The 18,732-nt window shown below is 34.1% G+C and overlaps 1 protein-coding gene across 4 annotated transcripts in view; it reads left to right on the top strand.

Annotated features, from left to right (window-relative positions):
* MTBP (MDM2 binding protein) overlaps positions 1-18,732 on the top strand; it is an 80,839-nt gene that overhangs the window by 42,728 nt on the left and 19,379 nt on the right. For all 4 annotated transcript variants that reach the window (XM_054246782.2, XM_002759272.6, XM_078353264.1 and 1 more), the window contains 4 exons: positions 5,199-5,360; positions 9,854-9,971; positions 14,033-14,188; positions 17,225-17,320. In XM_054246782.2, the coding sequence (XP_054102757.1) occupies positions 5,199-5,360; positions 9,854-9,971; positions 14,033-14,188; positions 17,225-17,320 (532 nt within the window). The remainder of the gene's footprint in view (positions 1-5,198; positions 5,361-9,853; positions 9,972-14,032; positions 14,189-17,224; positions 17,321-18,732) is intronic.

Raw genomic sequence — 18,732 nt, 5'->3', positions numbered from 1 at the left:
ATGAAAGCATGTCTTAAGCATCTACTTCAGTGATTTTCACATAAGTGAAGTGTGAATAGAAAAGTATTTAAACTAATGCAGTTAATTTATTTGTACATGATGAAAACTAAAGAATGTAGTGGGAACAAGTGTCTTTGAAAAATCAGTGGTTCAATATCCATCCAGAGATTATAGTGTTTATAGAAAAACAAAACTTCTTCAAAAAGATTTCCTCAAATTATCAAGAAAACATAGGGTAAGTTTACTCTCTTTCCTCTATTTCTCTAATACTAAATTAGAAAGAATAGCTAGAAAAATGTACACAAAAATGTACTCACTAATAACACTATTGAGGCACTTTGTTTTTTAAAACAAAAATGAAATAAAATTTATTAGGGCTTAATTTTTATTTTTAGTAATTTTATTTTAAGAATTCTGTCTAATACTATTTCATTAGAATCATATTTAAAATATATAGGCCGGGTATGGTGGCTCATGCCTGTAATCCAAGCACTTTGGAGGCCAAGGTGGGCGGATCACCTGAGGTCGGTTCAAGAATCATATTTAAAATTTATATGCTTGTGATATATACTTTACCAAATTTATTGGTAATTTACAACTTTTTTATTTGGAAATATTAAAAATCTTATTTTACTGATTTTTCACAAAAAAGCTTAAGAATGCCGAACAATTTTAAATAAAAGACTGTTCAGCATGATGTGAGATAAGTATGAAAACAGCAGTATTATCATTGTGCTCCAGTATTGCAGTCTCTACTCTGAGCTCCCTACATCTTGTTAAATTCATAAAACCCAGTGCAAAGCTGATGCTTGACCTGCTGATTCCTTTGGATGTTCTGCTTCTACATTTTTCTTTAATAAGTCCTTAGTTATTACTAGCTTTTTTAGGAAAATAGCATTCTTGTGCTGACTCATTTTTAGATCTTAGTCCAATGTGTTTCTCTCAAATATTTATCTGCCACTTACATGCAAACTTACTTGTGTGGAGATTATGTATTGCCCAATTATCCTGCTCATAACTCGTAAACTTTATCTGTTTTCTCTCTCCTTTTCTTAATCATTAAGGTCAATATGGATTCTTACTCTGTTCTTTAAATTGTAATGTAATTGACAGGTTTGATAAGTATAGGTCAGGTTCAGGTTCAGAATTGAGTGTGTGTGTGTGTGTGTGTGTGTGTGTGTGTGTGTACATATGTATATGCATTTTTTTTAAATACAGAGTTTTTCTCTGTCATCCAGGCTGGAGTGCAGTGGCATGATCTTGGCTCACTGCAACATCCACCTCCTGATTCAAGCAATTCTTGTGCCTCAGCCTCCTGAGTAGCTAGGATTACAGGTATACCACCATGCCTGGCTAATTTTTGTATTTTTAGTAGAGATGAGGTTTCTCCATGTTGGCCAGGCTGGTCTCGAATTTGAGTATATTTTTAACATCAATAAAAACATAGGGGCTAATTTCTGAAGCACTTTAGTCTGTGCATCTTTTAGATAAAAGCAAACCATCAATAACTTTTTGTTTTAGAATGGCTCCCAGCAGACTGCAGAAAAAGACAATGAGGCTTATGATTTTCTCACTAAGAGGATGTAATCGAAGCAAAATATATTACAGCTCTCATTTTGCTGTTACTAATGTTTTTGATTGTGGAAACCATGTTAGTTATCTTGGTCAGATCTGGAAGGATCTTACCAATGTCCACATTGTGACACAGGATTTTACAGAGGCTTATATCATGAAGCTGATGTTCTCAAGTAGAACTTTGACACTGTTGCCTCCTTCTTATTCTACTCCCTTGCATTATTTTGTGTGCTGACCTCAGGTAGTGTAATGTGATCATGCTTTAATCCTGTGTTTAACGACACAGTGTAGCACCTTTTAAGCAGTGAATTCTTAAAATTAATAAATGTGTGTTGCACTGAATTCTCTATAAATTTATAGGTTACTATTTTATTTTGGAAGAAAATGTTACTAGTCTAGAAGTGTTTTTAAATGGAATATTTTTCATTAAAGTAGTACATGGATGATCAAATGATACTGAAAAAGCTTCAAGTGGCCAACAGCAATGCACTACCCATGCTTCCCCATCTTTCAGTCCTTGTGTTCATAGACAGCTGTCTTCAGCTCTTCCAGGAGGACCTCTGGCATTTCCTCCTGTTTTCCAAGTAATGTATGTATGTATGCTGCTATTTCTTGATTTACCAGTTTCATTTTACCAGTTTGAAAAATCAAATGATACTGAAAAAGTTTCAAGTGGCAAACAGCAATGTGCTACCCATGCCTCCCCATCTTTTAGTCCCAGTGTTCCTAGACAGCTATCCTCAGCTCTTCCAGGAGGACCCTTGGCATTTCCTCCCATTTTTCCAAATAATGTATGTATGTATGCTGCTGTTTCTTGATTTACCAGTTTCAGGCATTATCTTAACATCTACCTATGGAAGATAAAAACTTTACTTTCCCAAATAATCTTCACTTTCTCTTTCTGCCTCTTACAGTGAACTCATGAATTTTGTTTAGATCAGTAGTTAGCTTTAACATTATTATAGTTTTATAAATAAGTTTGCTGTTGAGTCATGTAATAAATGATAATGATTCCATCTCTCTTTTCTTATATAATTATTTGTTTTCTTATGGTTGATAATCACCTTATTTTTAATTTGCCTGCTCTTCTGTATGGACAAAACTTTGTTATATTTTTCCAGAGGCTCCAACATTTCTTCTGCTCTCTTATCATTAACATTCATTGTGTGTTCAGACACATCAATTCTTTTTTATTTCTCTATTAATTTCTTTCCTGGAGTGTTTCATATTTTGCTCGTCTGTGGACCGATTGCTTGTTAGACTTGCTAATATCCTGAAGATTTCTCCTTCCACTTTTCTTCTTTTGGAATGTTCTTTTTCCTAGACCCCCTATCCTCCTTTTTCTTGGATTATTCCTTTGTTCAGTTGGTGCACTTCTTCCAGTCACTTTTTTAAGTAAAAGTTCATGGGTCATAAGTTTTTCAAGTTCTTGCATGTCTGAAAATTTAATTACTTCACTGATAAAATTCTAGGTTGAAAATCATTTACCTTCAGAATTTCAGTGATACTCCTTCATTGTCTTCAACTTCTGTGTTTCTATTGAGAAGTCAAATACAATTCCTATTCTTTGTGGTGATCTGATTTTGGTTTATTTGGTTTTTACCCACTTTTTGTCTCCAGAATCTTCATCTCTAGAAGGTTTACTTTGAGTTATATTGTGTTTTTCTTTACCTCTTCCCCACCAGCCCCATTTAATGAACTGTGTACTTGATTGGCCATTTAAATGGAAGAGTTATATCTTGAAATCTGAAATTCTTTTGTCCTTTTAATAATTTTCTTCCTCCCATTGTCTCTCCCCTTCTCTTTGGAGCTCTTGTTAGATATTGACTCTTCTGGACTGAATGCCTGATTTCCTTTCCTAGTTTCATAGTATCTTTTCTAGTTTTGGGAGGATATCCTCCATTTTATTTTGCAGCTCTTCTATGGAATTTTTGAAAGTTGATTTCTTGTGTGCTTAGAGTCATTTTTTGTTCATTGATTTTTTTTTTCTGTATCAAAGCATCCTGTACTTGTTTCATGGGTGCAGTATCTTCTCATATATCTATGAGAAAATTATAGCAAACTTGGTTTTGTTCTCTACAGTGCTTTTGTTTCTGCTGAACTCTCTTTTTTTCTGTTTGCCTTAGTCTCTCTGTTGGATGTTTTTTAGTTTGAGATTTTCAATGAATAGTACCCACTTCTCCTCCCAGCTTTGGAACCGACTGAAAAATAAATGTAAGTAACATACAGATGGAGATAAATTATAGATAAAAGTTATATTACAGGATATGGCTTTTTAGGTCTATGGTCATATTGGCCTTCTCATACATACACCCAGCATTGAAGTTTGCCACTGAATGGCTGTCAGAGCTAGGCAACTGCAGACCAGTCCTGCAGCAGAAGTCTGCAGAGAACATACATGCTGAAGACTTGCTCACTCAGATGAAAGCCAGAGCAGAAGAATCTATCAGAGTGTGGCTTGTTCATGACTAGCTCAGTGAGTGATGGGAAAGGAAGAGGGGAGCTCAAAGTGTTCACTGAATCAGATCTTTGCACAGGGAAGTAAAGAACTGCCTCTCCCCTCAATACCTTTCCTTAAATGTCTGGAGATTCTTTTCTTTCCATCCTATTTTAAAATTGAAGTTTTCTATGCTTACTTCTAACGTAATGTCTGTCAAGCTTCACCTTAGTATGGCGGAGTGACAATTCAACATTTTGTTCGTGAGCTTCTACCCCTAACTCCACCCCAGTGTTGGTATCCAGAGTTCTCTTCTCTGACAGGATTCAGTTTAGCCAAAGGAGAATCCTCTGATATTTCCAGTGGGGCATTTGTGGCTGTTAGCTTTTGGTATTAGAGCTTGGAGTCCAACCTTTCAGTGAATAGATTTTTACTTAACCTCCTAAGTTTTAACCCCAGTCTCAATACTATCTTTTCGTATACCTGATGTTCCATACCAAAAAAAGAGAAAATGCAAGCAGTGTTGCCTGGCTATGAGGGATAAGGGGTTGGATGGGGAAAGGACCTGGAGTTCTAACTGCTTGTGCTGCATCCAGTCCTGTTTCAGTCCAGCATCTCACCACCAGCTACCTTGCACTCCTTGGTAATGCTTCTCTGCAGGCAGCCAAGGTGGCTCTTCCTCTGGTCTGCAGACTCAGTTACCTCTCTGCTGTTGTTTTTGTCTTCCGAAATTTGTTGAAAAATGTCATTATTTATCATTCCTTCTTTTGTTCTCCCTTTTTATTTCTTTGTTGTGATTTTAGGTTTTGAGAAAAAGAAACAGAAGTGGCCGAGCTACCATATTTAACTGAAAGTCTAACAGATTTTATTTCTATATAAACATGAACATGAGACCATTTTAATGCTCTGCAGTATATTTCTGAAGACTTTTGTAAATCTGCCTTTGTCTCTTATCAACTTTTAGTATTAATGGATTACTTCCGTTTATCTCACGTAACTGGAAATTCTCCCGTTATCTACAAATAGGATTAAAGTGAAAGCAGGCCTACATTCCTGAAAACAGGAATGTTGATTTACTGGAGAAATTCACTTGCTTTAATTCTGAGGATATTTTCCACAAAAGAGTAATAGATGAGCTCCAAAGAGGCTTAAAAATAACAGTCAATTGTATTGATTTTTCTTTTAGAAAGGAGAAAGTTGGCAAAGCAGCCTGAAACAGTTTCTGTTCCTGAACTTAAAAGTCTGTTAGCACTCACAAGGAAACAGTTTTTAGATTATTTTGATGCTATGATTCCTAAAATGAGTCTAAGAAAGATGAACAAAACAAAAACCTTCAATATATTAAATGGTAAGTTTTTTATTACTTTAAATTTTAATTCTTCATGTGTGTGTGTGTGGCAGCCATGACATTTATTATTAAAACTTAGAAAATGTATTGGTCAAATCAAAATGTATTTCACAAATTTAAATAATGTTAGATACTTAACTATATGCAAGTATGTATATGTAGGTGATGAACTGTATTACTGATTATTTAAACATTATAAGCTTTCTTATAACTTTTTTCATTAAGTATGTTCAGTGTAATTGTTTTTGGGCAGAGGAAGAAGCATTTTAAGATGATCCCTCTATTTAGTCTTACTAAGTTGCTGAAATGTATGAATTTCTGTGAAGCTACATTTTCATATATGGAAAGCAAAATCTACATAGTAAATTTAACAGAGGTAAAGGTACATATGATAAAATGATGCATATTTAACATTCATTAGGGCAGGAATAGTCAAACTTAACGGAGACAGCTGGAAATCATTTCAATATTTAGTTGTATTTCTTTCTGCTTTCCTGAGTTCTAGTGTTGTGAAGAATTTGAATAACCTTATTTGTGGACACAGGCCATGGAGCTAAACTGTCAAGGTTCATATCTCACTTTTGTTACTTGCTAGCTAAATTTCTTTAGGCAAATTATTCAACTCCACCTGTTACCTCCTGTTTAAATGGGAATAATAATATAGCCCACTTACTAGGATTATTGTGAGGATTAGTAGGGTTATTATGAGGATCAAATGAGCTGATACCTGTAAAACACTTAGAACGCAAGTACCAAAAAATGTTATTTGTATTATCATTATTATCACCATTGCATGTCAGTACCCAAGTTAAGTAACATACAGAGTAATCTGAAAGGTGCTAGAGACATTATTAGATTACTTGTAAATGCGGGATGTGTTCAGTAAGTGAGAGACCATGGCTCCATGGTTATAGCATGGGATCTGGAGCAAGACCAGCAGCTTACTTGCACTGTGACCTTGGGCATGTTTTCTGACATCTTTGTGCCTCAGTTTCTTTATCTTTAAATTACAGATGACATAGATTATTCTGAAGATTAAATTGCTTAGGCAGTTGCCTGGTATAAAGTAAGTGCTGGTTAAATAAATATGAATTTTGAGGAGAGAACTACAGGTAGTATAGAATAGTCATAAAGGCTGATTAGGAGTCAAGGGAGTTGATGTAGGTCTTGAATGATGCATAGATGTAGATAGAGAGGAGAAGATGAGATTTGCCAGGTAGAAGCACCATATTCAGGGTCATGGAAGTTAAAAAAAGGCAAACTGAGATCAAGAGAGAGATTGGCTTACCAGAAGATTTGTACGGGAGACAAGGGTTGAAAGGTAGAAAGGGCTCAAATAATTGCTAGGACTTTTATATAAGTTTTTAATATAAGTTTAAGGATGTACATCTTAGAGCTACCTGTAAAAAGAACATTTGACACACTGAGCTGCAGGAGTGCTCATCTTAAAATCTAAAAGGTTTGAGCAAAGGATTGACAAAATCTCTAGTCAGATTACATCACTCCTTTGCCCAGACCTTCTTGATTGCTTCTAATTGCACATGGAATGCATCATTCTTCATATGGTTTGTAACAATCTTAAATGATATCTGACTTTGTGCTTATTCTAGTACTAGTACATTTCTGTTTCCTTTTTACCACAGGAAGTCCTTCCTTTCCTTGGACATGTCACATTTCTTTCTGCCTCAGGAACTGTATAGATGCAGTGTCCTCTGCCTGGAATTCTTTTTTCCCAGCCTTTACCGTATTAACTGATGATCATTCTTCAGATCTTGGTTTAAATGTCACTTTCTCAAAGAGGCTTTCCCAGACCTTCCCCAGTTTCAACTGTTTTCTGTTATACTCTCTGCCTGTAATTTTTCTCCATAGTATTAGATCACATTTTAAGTTTGTATTTGTTTAACAAATGAAAGAAATTTGGAAGATTTTTAGAACCTGGACTGAAATCTGACAGATTATACGTTTGAACATGACTCCTAAAAACAAAATTGTGATTTTTAACATCTTTTGTAGCTTTGAGTTGAATAAATACATCTACGTGTAAGTTACATAATGAAAGAAACACTAAGGTCAATTAGATATCATATTTGGACTCATTTGCAAGCATACACATTAGGAGTTACTGGTAATTAATAAAGTTCTTTAATCTGCTCATTTTTTGGTAAAAACTCTAGCATGTGTGACAAATGACAAGTCAATATGTAGAAAATGCCTAATATAACCATTTATTTACACATTGTCACAAAGTTGCTAAAGACTTTGACATAGTCAAATGTGATAACTGAATTCATAATACAGTAACTACAGTAACTGTCTCCTTTGCATGGGACCGTTGGACACATGAACACACTGCATAAACACGTTTTCCTTTATAAGATCATTATTTTATTATTTCACATACTTAGAATACACCTTCTGGCATTTATTTATAATTCTTGCTCTATTCATTTACAATATAACATTTCTTTATGACTTACTCATATTTAAGTATGTAAGGTTATAATGGCCTCAATTCATTAACCACTTACAGTCATCTCTTTTTGTTTGCTGTGATTTGTGATTTTATGGGTCAGTTTTTCCTATTTCCCCTATTGTGTTGGTTCTATTGTTCTATTTCTGTTTCTCCTATAAAATGTTTTTTTTTTTAAAGAAGTGTTCTTGGTTTCTGAGAGAGCCTTTGTGCTTTTTGGGTGTCAGTATAGCCCAGTGTTTTGACTGCCACAAAAATGAAATATTGTGTTTTATTTTGTTGTAAGAATTGTATTAAATGATTCCACAAAAGACATGACACATATGAATGTTTTCCCACCTATTTCTTAATATTTAGCCTATGTAATTTATTTTTTAGGTTGTACAGTTAGTAGTTAATTACATTGTAATATTTAGGAACTACTTAATGTTTACTGTTATTTAAGATTGGTTATATTCTTTTATGAACTTATCGCGTGAAGCTGTGCAGAACTGTAAATGACTTTTTTATACTTTTAGTGGAAAGTCACATGAACACTCAGAAGCATGTTATTTTATTATAAAGCTTATTGCTCTTTAAAATAGTATTTTACCACCTTTACTAAAAAATGGGAAGTGTTGTATTTGGATGGTGTTTAGAGAGGGCAATTCAATATAGGTATTGAAAATATTTTAAACTATTCAAAGTTAGTTTAATAAGTAGAAGGAAAATAAGATACAGTTACATTCATTTTCGTTTATGTTTCTTGTTTAAAAATTTCTTACCAGGCTGGGCACGGTGGCTCACGCCTATAATCCCAGCACTTTGGGAGGCCAAGGTGGATGGATCACTTGAGGCCAGAAGTTCGAGACCAGCCTGGCCAACATGGCAAAACCTTGTCTCTACTAAAAATACAAATATTAGCTGGGCATAGTGGCACCTATCGGTAATCCCAGGAGAATTGCTTGAACCCAGGAGGCAGAGGTTGCAGTGAGCAGGGATCATGCTGCTGCTCTCTAGCCTAGGCAACAGAGTGAGACTCTTGTCTCTGGGAAAAATAAATAAATAAATAAAATTTATTTACCGAATCATTATTTTCTAAGACCTCTCAAAAATATAAAATGAGTATGTTTGTTCAAATGTTGATAGTCAAATAGCTAATGTTCAGTAATTTTCAATCAGTTTATTAAAACAGTGTCCAAAAACATTTCTAAAACCAGATAGTTTTGCAGTCCGAAAAGTAGCACAGTTAGTAATTTTGCCAGTGTTAAAACCATTTGAATATATTAATAATATTAATAATAATTTCTAATAAGAATAGAAACTGTCCCTTTAGGTTTTTGTTGAAAATCCCAATATTATCAGCAATCTCAATATTAGTTTACTACAGCATATTGTCGAGAAAGATAAGCACACTTTTACACATATTTGATTCGTAGAAAATAACATTGAATGTTAGTGATTCGAAGGTGTGTATCTTTAAAGATCTTGATTTCTCAGAAAGAACTCAGAACATCGTAACTTATTTATTATCTTATCATTGTAGCTTTGAGAACAAGGTAATCTTTTTAAAAGATGTAACTTTTTGTCTACCTGAGCTAATTCCTATTTTGGTATGAAAATCACACAGAATATCCAATATATTCTCTATAGAGTTGCCTTCTTTTCATTTCAAACTGTTTTCCACATCCTAAAGCTCAAAATCATGAAAATTATAATAAATAAATAAATAGAACTGTTTTCACCCAAAATAGCAAAGTTATGTTTTTATTCCATAGGAGTCCTATATGGTGCTAATTCAATTTTGTGGATTCTAGCTTGTAACTTTTATTATGCGGTGATATTTTATTTTTATTTCCAACAAACATTTCTATGGCCTTTTGCACAGGTGAGGCTATCAGAGAGGTCTTTAATAAATGCCTCAGGTAAGTATGCCATTATAGACACACACACACGTATGTATGTGTCTATAAATACACATTTTTATTAGCAAAGTTCAGGATGTTAATACTTTTCAGACTTATGTGTATTTCTTTCACTTTAGATTTTAGTCCAGTAGAACCTAATTCCTCAAGCCAAACAGAAACCAATCCTCTGGAATGGCCAGAAAGGCATGTTCTTCAAAATTTGGAAACTTTTGAAAAAGCTAAACAAAAAATGAGGTAATACTTGAATCTGTAGTAAAGCATGTGATAGCCCAGTATTTTTAGTGAACTCTTTTTTAAAATAAATGTTTATGAGATATAAGCAGTTTATAGGTTTATTATAAAAGAAATACACACTTACTGAAAATAGTTGATCAGTAGAGTAGTATATTAATTAAAAAGGGGAAGAAATGCTCATCTTTGTCTGACCTGCACTTGTACCTTCTAGGTCTGTGTAATCACAGTGAACATTTTGGTGTATAGCCTTCCAGATCATAGCCCGTAGATAAATAATAGTATATGAAGATACAAGAAAATCTTATTATGAAAACATGTAAAACCAAGTAGAAGTACTCACCTCATTTGAACCACTTTGATCTCTTCCTATTTTACATTCATATATGTTTATATAGTACCTATTATTGAACTGTAGGAGGTGGAATTTTTGTTTTGTTTTGTTTTTGTTATTTTTGTTCAGTACATAGTAGGTCCTCAGTACATAATTGTTGAATGATGGAATAAAAGATAAGTTAAGGTTTCTTACATTACTTTTCTCTCAAATATTACAAATTGCATTTTTAGTTTTAGCTCCTCCATGGATAGCATTTTAATATTTGCTATAACTTTGTTTCATACACATGAAACAGACATTTACTGAGTACCAACTATGTGTCGGGCGCTGGGAAGATGAGGAAGAGCAAGCTGTGCACTGCCCCTCTCATCTAGAGCTTAACCTTTTAATGAGAGAAGCAATCAAAACAAGTAACCAGACAAGTAAATATAATAATTGTAAATTACTCTGTGTATAGTGAATGAAATAAAAAGACTGGGGGAGAATAATTTTATTTGTTGTGGGGAAGCAAGTGACAGTACTCACTTAAATGAGGTGGATGGTCAGGGGGACCTCTTAGAGGAGGTTACATTTGAGCTGAGATCTAATGAATAAACGGGTGAAGTACATTCAGTCACACAGGACCAAACAGATCCTCCTACAGTGCTTGGATTTCATTGTAAGTGCATTGGCAGAAGGATTTCATATGAAAGCATGATGGGATATGATTTTATGAAAATTTTGCTTTCTTGCAGCAAATAAATAGCCAGAGGGACAGATTAGAGTAGAAAGATCAGTTAGGTGGCCTTTTCTGTAAGCTAAATGAGAGATGATGGCGATCTCAAACTAGAGTAGTAGTAGTGGAAACAAATTTGGGAGATATGTTGGTGGTAAGCTAGTGAAGAGCTTCTCATGATGTATTAGATGTGAAAGAGAAGGAAAGAAAACATTGAAGGTCATTTAGATTTCTGGCTTCAATCAAGTGAGTGGTGTTCTTCTGGGATAGATGGGTGGAAACGGGGTGAGACAGTTTTGGGGGAAAAAAATCAAGAATGCTTCTTTAGGAATGGTATGTTTGATCTATGAATTATCTAAGTGGAAATAACAAGTGGACTGTGGGAATATCTGGAGCTCAATTTGGAGTTATCATCAGTAGGGCTTCCCAAACATGATAGTTGATGAGTCACATGATGAGACCATGAGGAGAAAAGAAATGGAGGATAAGACCACTCCTCGAGAATCCCTGGTGTTTGAAGAAGACAAGAAAGAAGAGTGGGAAAAGAACAGGTTACCCACCAGTGAACCTCAATTTCTTGCCTACCAGTTTTAAACAATATCTTAAAACTTCCGACTGGGAAAGATGAGTAATTAGCACCCCTGTTTTTCTTCCCTTTTTATCTTCTATCTCTAAACCTTATACAATAGACAGTTCTTAATTTTATTTTCTTCTCTCTGAGTTCCTACTCTAATTTGACTAACTCTACCTGCATATTTGTTGTCCTAGTATTTCTTTTGATTACATTTTAGATTAGTTCTGTATTTTCTTGGATTTCTTATCTTAAAAAGAAGTCTGATGCCAGATCAACTTTTATTCCTTAATAGGTAATTTTATTTTGTCTCTTAAACTTTTGCAATTTTCTGTTTTCCTTAATGTTTTGAAATTACAAGAGGCCATGCATGGTATGAGAGGTTTTCGATTCAAGTCTTTTGTCTTTTTTTGACTGTGAGACATATCTTATTATTTTTTCAACACTATTCTTGCCTTTATTTTCTTTTCTCTCTGAAATACCTGTTTTAATTAATATAAAACATTCTGGATTTTTTTAATTTGATTTTTTTCTTAACACTCTTTAACTTTTCTGCTGTATGTTCTGGGGTTTTTCCTTTACCTTTGTTTTCATCTTTTCTGTTAAAAATTTTGATAGTCATATTTAAAATTTTGAATAATTTCTCTTGTTCTTCTGCCATATTTTTCTAGCAATTATTCTTTTATTAATAATGAGACGAGATGATACTATAAGGATACTAATTAGAATTTTCTTTAAACTTGTTTCATCTGTTTCTTGAATTGTCTCATTTTCATTTGCAGTTGTTTTATTTGTTCTTCTGGTGTTTTTGTCTTATGTGTAATTTTTCTTCAGTGTCTGGTGGTCCTCGATTGTCTGTTTCTAACTAAGAATTTAGGGCCATGTTGCCTTCTATAGGTAGTTGGCATGTATTTTTTTTTCCATAGGTGTAGTCCTGTTCCCCACGTCTCTCACTTATATTAATGTTAGAAGAAGTGAGATCTGGGGTAGAGCATGTTTGCTAGGCTTCACGTTAGGGCATACTTCGGGGTATCAGCAGGCAAGAAGCATTGGTGCTTCACCCAGCACTAAATTACGGGGGCTTTATTCTGGGCCATCACCACTGACACTGAGAAAGGAACATGGTTCTATACCTTTACAAATTAAAATCATTGTATAGCTCCTACCCTGCTGGAGTATGAAGTCCAGAGAAAATTTGTGTGTTTTGTTGACTTTTTATTAGATTAATATTTTCAGTTTAAAAACAAAGGAATAGGAAGAGGAAAGAGGCACTGTCAGTATATTAGTGATCTTTAAAGTATAGAAATATGTTTAAAACTATAATGTCAACATTTTAATCATGTAAATATCAGTAAAAATGCTTAATTTCAGTGATAAAATAATCAGGAAAAAGTTGGATTAACCAAGTTGGGAAATCAATTTTCTGTGCAGACGTTGAAATATTTTATTTATGCTATGGTAACAGAGCTATGGTGATCTGTGATTCAGTGCATAGTGAAACCTTTAACTGGAAACATCTAACTGAAACTATGTTGTTTTTCACTTTCCAGTATTTAAACTTTCTGTGAGTTTTTCCTTTTTACAGAGTGATAGAGCAGAAATAGTAACTAATTTGGAGTTAGTCTAGTTCTATCATTTTAAATAGCTGTATCACCCTGGGTCTGCAATATAACCTTTTGTATATTCGCATCTTTATTTGAAAAGTAGGAATAATTGCTTTTTAAGCTTGGCATGCTGATTTTTGCTTTACAAAGTACTTATTTTTAGTTATTTTTTCATTTTGAGATAAGACCTATTCCATCTTTTTCAAAGGAATTCGTGAGGATTAAGACTATATTATATGTAAAGTAGTTTGGAAAATACAAAGTCCCGCATATATTTCAGGTACATAATAATGATTCAGTGCTTATTCATCATGTCATAATCATGGCTACAAGAGACTTTGGGGAGATTTCCGAGTATTGTCTCATTTCATGGTTGTGCTTCAAGTAATCTTTCAAGTTCATGGAAAATCGGAACATTCAGTCTCTTCTGTCAAAAATTTCAAGTACTCTGGGATTTCAGAACATATAAGAGAATGTAGATTTTAATTATATAGAATTGGTAACTTCACACCACTGAATAATAGGCCATCATTAATAGATAATGTAATTATATTTAAGTAGTTAAAATACTACTTGTTGACATGATAACTGCAAGTTTTATTGTGACCTTAAGATTTTAAAAAATATAGTTAGAAACTAAATGATTTGCTAATATTTTACTTTATTGTCTCTTCTAAATGTTTAATTCTCCAGTGTTCTTGGTGTATTTTTCTGGTTTCTGCTCATATCCCCTTTTCCTGACTATGGTGAATTCGAATTTACTTTTTTCTTTTTGACTCTGGCTTTTCTGTATATTGAATCCACTTTTAATAAATCTGCATAACATTATTTTCCCAGAACTGGTTCACTACCTCATTCATCTGAACAGTTGCTCGGCCACAAAGAGGTTCCTCGGGACTCAATCACATTACTGGATGCTAAAGAATTGCTGAAGTACTTTACCTCAGATGGATTACCTGTTGGAGATCTTCAACCTTTACCGATTCAAAAGGGGTAGGTTAGAACCTTACAATTTCCAATTAACTTTTTAAGAATTACTTTCAAATAAAATCGTGTCTCATTTCCTTAGTTATTGATGCCCTATACTACTCAGGGAAAATTTATAAGTTTGATGTCAGTGTTTGTCTGTTGGCCTTAATCTTCACTTTTTTATGGTACCCAAATATCCTACTGTTTTGTGGTATTGAAAATAAGAGAAACAGGGGTAAGAAAAGCAAACTGCATATTCCCTCTAGAAGTCAGTGGCTTCTATTTGGTATGCAAAGGACAATACTTTCTAATAAAAAATTTGAATTTGACTTACACTTTTTTTTAATTCTCTTTTCTGTGTTACTCTAGTTTTGATACTGCCACTACTTGGCATGAGCATCGCGGGCATGCCTAATAGTAGCAAAAAGCATGGCTTTTCAACTGAAGAACAGGAAAGTGTAATAAAAATGCTTTTGAACTATGACATTGCCAAGTAGGAATTCAGTGTCTCTGTGAATAATTTACAACTAATTTGACTTCCAAGACAATTTCCACTAAGTTGCCAGTTAATAAATGCTGCATGTTGCTGGCATTGACAAAATTGCCAATAAAATTGTGACATCAAGTACTTGTGAGAACTGAATAATTTGCTCATTACTCCAATGTCTTTTTAATTGTTAATTCAATATTTTGAAAACCTTCCAAAAGACCTGAAAAATTGTAGATCACTTTTATAAGCTTGATTTGAATTACGCTGTGATAAATATTGACTTTAAAGGTGAATTTCAGAAAGGAGTTATTCAAAGGCAGCTATATCTCAGAAATATTTCTGGAACATTATCGCCTTTATGTGCATGTTCAAGAGCAACTTGGGAAACCTGAGAGTCTTAATGACTTAATGCTTTTAGTGACAAAAATTATATAATTTTGGAGTAATTTTTTTTCTCACAACTTTGAAAAATTGATAATCTTTTGTTGTGGGAATCAAGAAAGTAACGAAGTATATGTTTTCATCTATTTGGTTATTGGACTACTATCCTTTCAAATCATTAAGCAGAAACTGACAGTCGGTCAGTTTGCCAAAACTGAATTATGTAAGTTGTACTGTTTTTGACAAAATGTCTTTCTAGGTGCATTGTAGAAGAGATAAAGTTAGTTCTTTCTGGAAACTAATCGTAGGTGATTTATTTAGGAAAATTTGATGTGATTCTTCAACGTTAGTAAAGAACTGCATTGCTATCAAATGTATCTCCTGTTAACATTAGAGTTGAAGGATGAGTTTTCATGGCAATAAATCAGGAACCTATATGCTCTTATCGAATGTTGACCTGCACAAGAAGCCATCCAAAATGCTGTGTTAAACAGAGTCCAAACATGACTCCTATGTATATGCCAAGGAAATAACAAACACTGACAAAACATATATTTATCAAAATGTTTATTTTAAAAAGAACGAGTTGTGAGTGAAATTACACAAAAATAGGTTAAGTTGCTGGGGGCGACTGATAGGAGAAATGAGAGACAGCATAGTAAAGGAGAGAAGTGAACTGCTAGATACTTACAGATTTCCATTTTACAAAATTATTTATTTTAATGATCATTGAAATACTGGGGTTATTATAATTTACTAGTGTTACTTTTTGTGGAATACTTTAAATGGATGCATTTGAATATAATGTCTGCTTTTTAGGATTCATTAGTTGGCATGAATCTTACATTTTAATGTAATGATTTCAAATGCTTATCATAGTATCCTAGATAATTTTCGGTGGCAAGACAGTTTTTATTACCATAGATGGAAAAATGTGATAGCAAATTTATTCTTAGTACTCTACTATTTACTTGCCATTCTACATATTATTTCCAACTCTTCTGAACTCAAGCTATTTCATTTTACCTATTAACTATTTAAAGACCACTGTTGCATAGTTTCCCCATTCCATCTAACAAGCTTCGGGACCATGATTCATTATATTACAACAATGGTTTCCTTTCCTTCAGAGAAGGATGGCCCCTATCAGAATAACCCAGAGAGCTTAATCTAATTGCAGTGACCCTCTTCTTTCCCGGATTTTGATATATCTCTGTAGTTCTCGGTGTGGAAAGGCTTGAGCATGAATATTTTATGTAAACTCGACGTGATTAGTTCTAACATGTCAGTTGATTGAAAACCTACTTCAGAAAAAGAACTGAAATCAGCAGTTAGTCTCTATACCCTCTGATAGTTAAAAAGTTGCTGACTCTTACAGTAGGTGTCAATGACTACATTCTCAGGCAAAGAAAGATCTGGGTCCCACATGTGTTATAGTAGGAAGTAAATTCTTTTATTGTTACCAAAGATTCAAGTTGACTTTAATTATTCCCTTGAAAAAAAAGGATTAACTAAATGCCTAAACATTAGTTTACTCTACCAAGGAAAAAAACATCTTTTAGAAATAATGCTGCTTCTTGGCCGGGTGTGGTGGCTCATGCCTGTAATCCCAACTTTTTGGGAGGCCGAGGCTGGCGGATCACTTAAGGTCAGGAGTTTGAGACCAGCCGGGCCAATATGGTGAAACCCTCTTTCTACTAAAAATGCAAAAAGTAGCTGGGCAGGGCAGCAGGTGCCTGTAATCCCAGCTACTCGGGAGGCTGAAGCAGGAGAATTGCTTGAACCAGGGAGGCAGAAGTTGCAGTGAGCTGAGATCACACCACTGCATGCCAGCCTGGGCAACAGGGTAAGGCTCCATCTCAAAAAAAAGAAAAAGAAAAGAAATAATACCGCTTCTTGAATTGCCATCATAAATGATATTCCATTTTTGTTTTACCCATTTCTCAGAATAGTTTTGTGCAATAAATAACATCATAACTTACTTGAGGTGCAGAAAATGTAAGTGACGAAAGCCAAGGCCTAACTTTGCTTCATTTCCTTCTTATACTTTCTGATGTTGCTTAACCTTTATCCCATATAAAATTCAACTGTAGAGGAAAAAGGCAGATTTGTTTTGTTAGGTACTTTCTTTAACTTTCTCTTTGTCACTAAATAAACTTTGAATACAAATGAAAAACTTTTTGTTTCAGGGAAAAGACTTTTGTTCTGACACCAGAACTTAGTCCTGGGAAACTTCAGGTCTTACCTTTTGATAAAGCCTCAGGATGTCATTATCATGGAATTGAGTAAGTTTTTATTTATACTTTACTATTCTGTGTATTGTTGATACAGTCTCACTTGTGTGAAGAGTGACTTTAATATAATGATATAAATTGAGACAGAGACCAAAAGAGTATGTCAAAAACCTCAAAAAGCAGAGCATTGCATACAAAAATAATTTGTCTTCTGTTGAAGAAGTTATTTGATGATTAATCACTTCAACAGCATTTAAACATCCTATTATGAATTACTAGATATTTTTTATATCAAAATTGTTTTGGTCCCTATGTTATAAATATATATTTACGCTATGGGTCACATTAATATTTTCCTGGTCACCAATTACATTATAGTTGCTCAGAAATTGTTAGATAGGCCCCAGCATTTCAATACTAGATATTTTTCTTAGAGAAGGACTACACAAGTATGTACCTAATAGTTTAATTCTCAATATCCCCAAACTGGAAAGAGCCTAGGAATATATCAATAGGAAAATAGATAAATAAACTATGGTATATTTATATAAAGGAATACTATTTAATTAGAACAAGGAAGGAAATATTGATACATGAAACAACATTAAATATCTATCTGTGTGAAAAACAGTTGAAATAAGAATTTGAGTCCAGCCATGGTGGCTAATGCCTGTAATCTCAGCACCTTGGGAAGCCAAGGCAGGTGGATAGCTTGAGCCCAGGAGTTTGAGACCAGCCTGGGAAACATGGTGAAACCCCATCTCTACAAAAAAGTACTAAAACTAGCTGGGCATAGTGACTTGCGTGTGTAATCCTAGCTACTCCAGATGCTGAGGCAGGAGGATCGATTGATGTTGGGAGGTTGAGGTTGCAGTAAGCCATGATCATGCCATCACACGCCAGGTGACAGAATGAGAGCTTGTCCCCCTCAAAAAAAGAAGAATTTGAGAACTTTGAAATGAGCAATATGAAGTGTAACATTCAGTAATGAATTATTTCTAAAAGAAGTCCTGTATGAAATGCTAATTTGAATCTAAATGGTAGCATAAGAATTTTAAATTGTTTTGTGAACAACAGAGCGGTAACTCAGAGATAACTATTGAATTATAAAAAGATAAAAAATGGGCCAAGAGCAGTGGTGGCTCACGCCTCTAATCCAAGCACTTTGGAGGCCAAGGAGGACGGATCACCTGAGGTTGGGAGTTCAAGACCAGCCGGACCAACATGGTGAAAACAGATAAAAAAATGCCACCTGATCCATCTTTATAAAAACAGATAAAAAATGCCACCTGATCCATCAAATTTCTGATATTTGATTAAAGGACTCCTTGTATGAGAGGATTATTGTTTTCCCTTTTACATAAAAAGGGTAGAGATGTTTCCCAAATAGCCTTAAATTTAGCTGAAGCTTTTACTTCAACTATATTTTTAGCCAAACACCCTTTTGTGCATTGATTACAAAA

Source organism: Callithrix jacchus, chromosome 16 (assembly GCF_049354715.1).
Source record: "Callithrix jacchus isolate 240 chromosome 16, calJac240_pri, whole genome shotgun sequence".
Lineage (NCBI taxonomy): Eukaryota > Metazoa > Chordata > Mammalia > Primates > Cebidae > Callithrix > Callithrix jacchus.
Note: the sequence above shows the minus strand (reverse complement) of the source record. Positions and strands in the feature narration are given on the sequence as shown.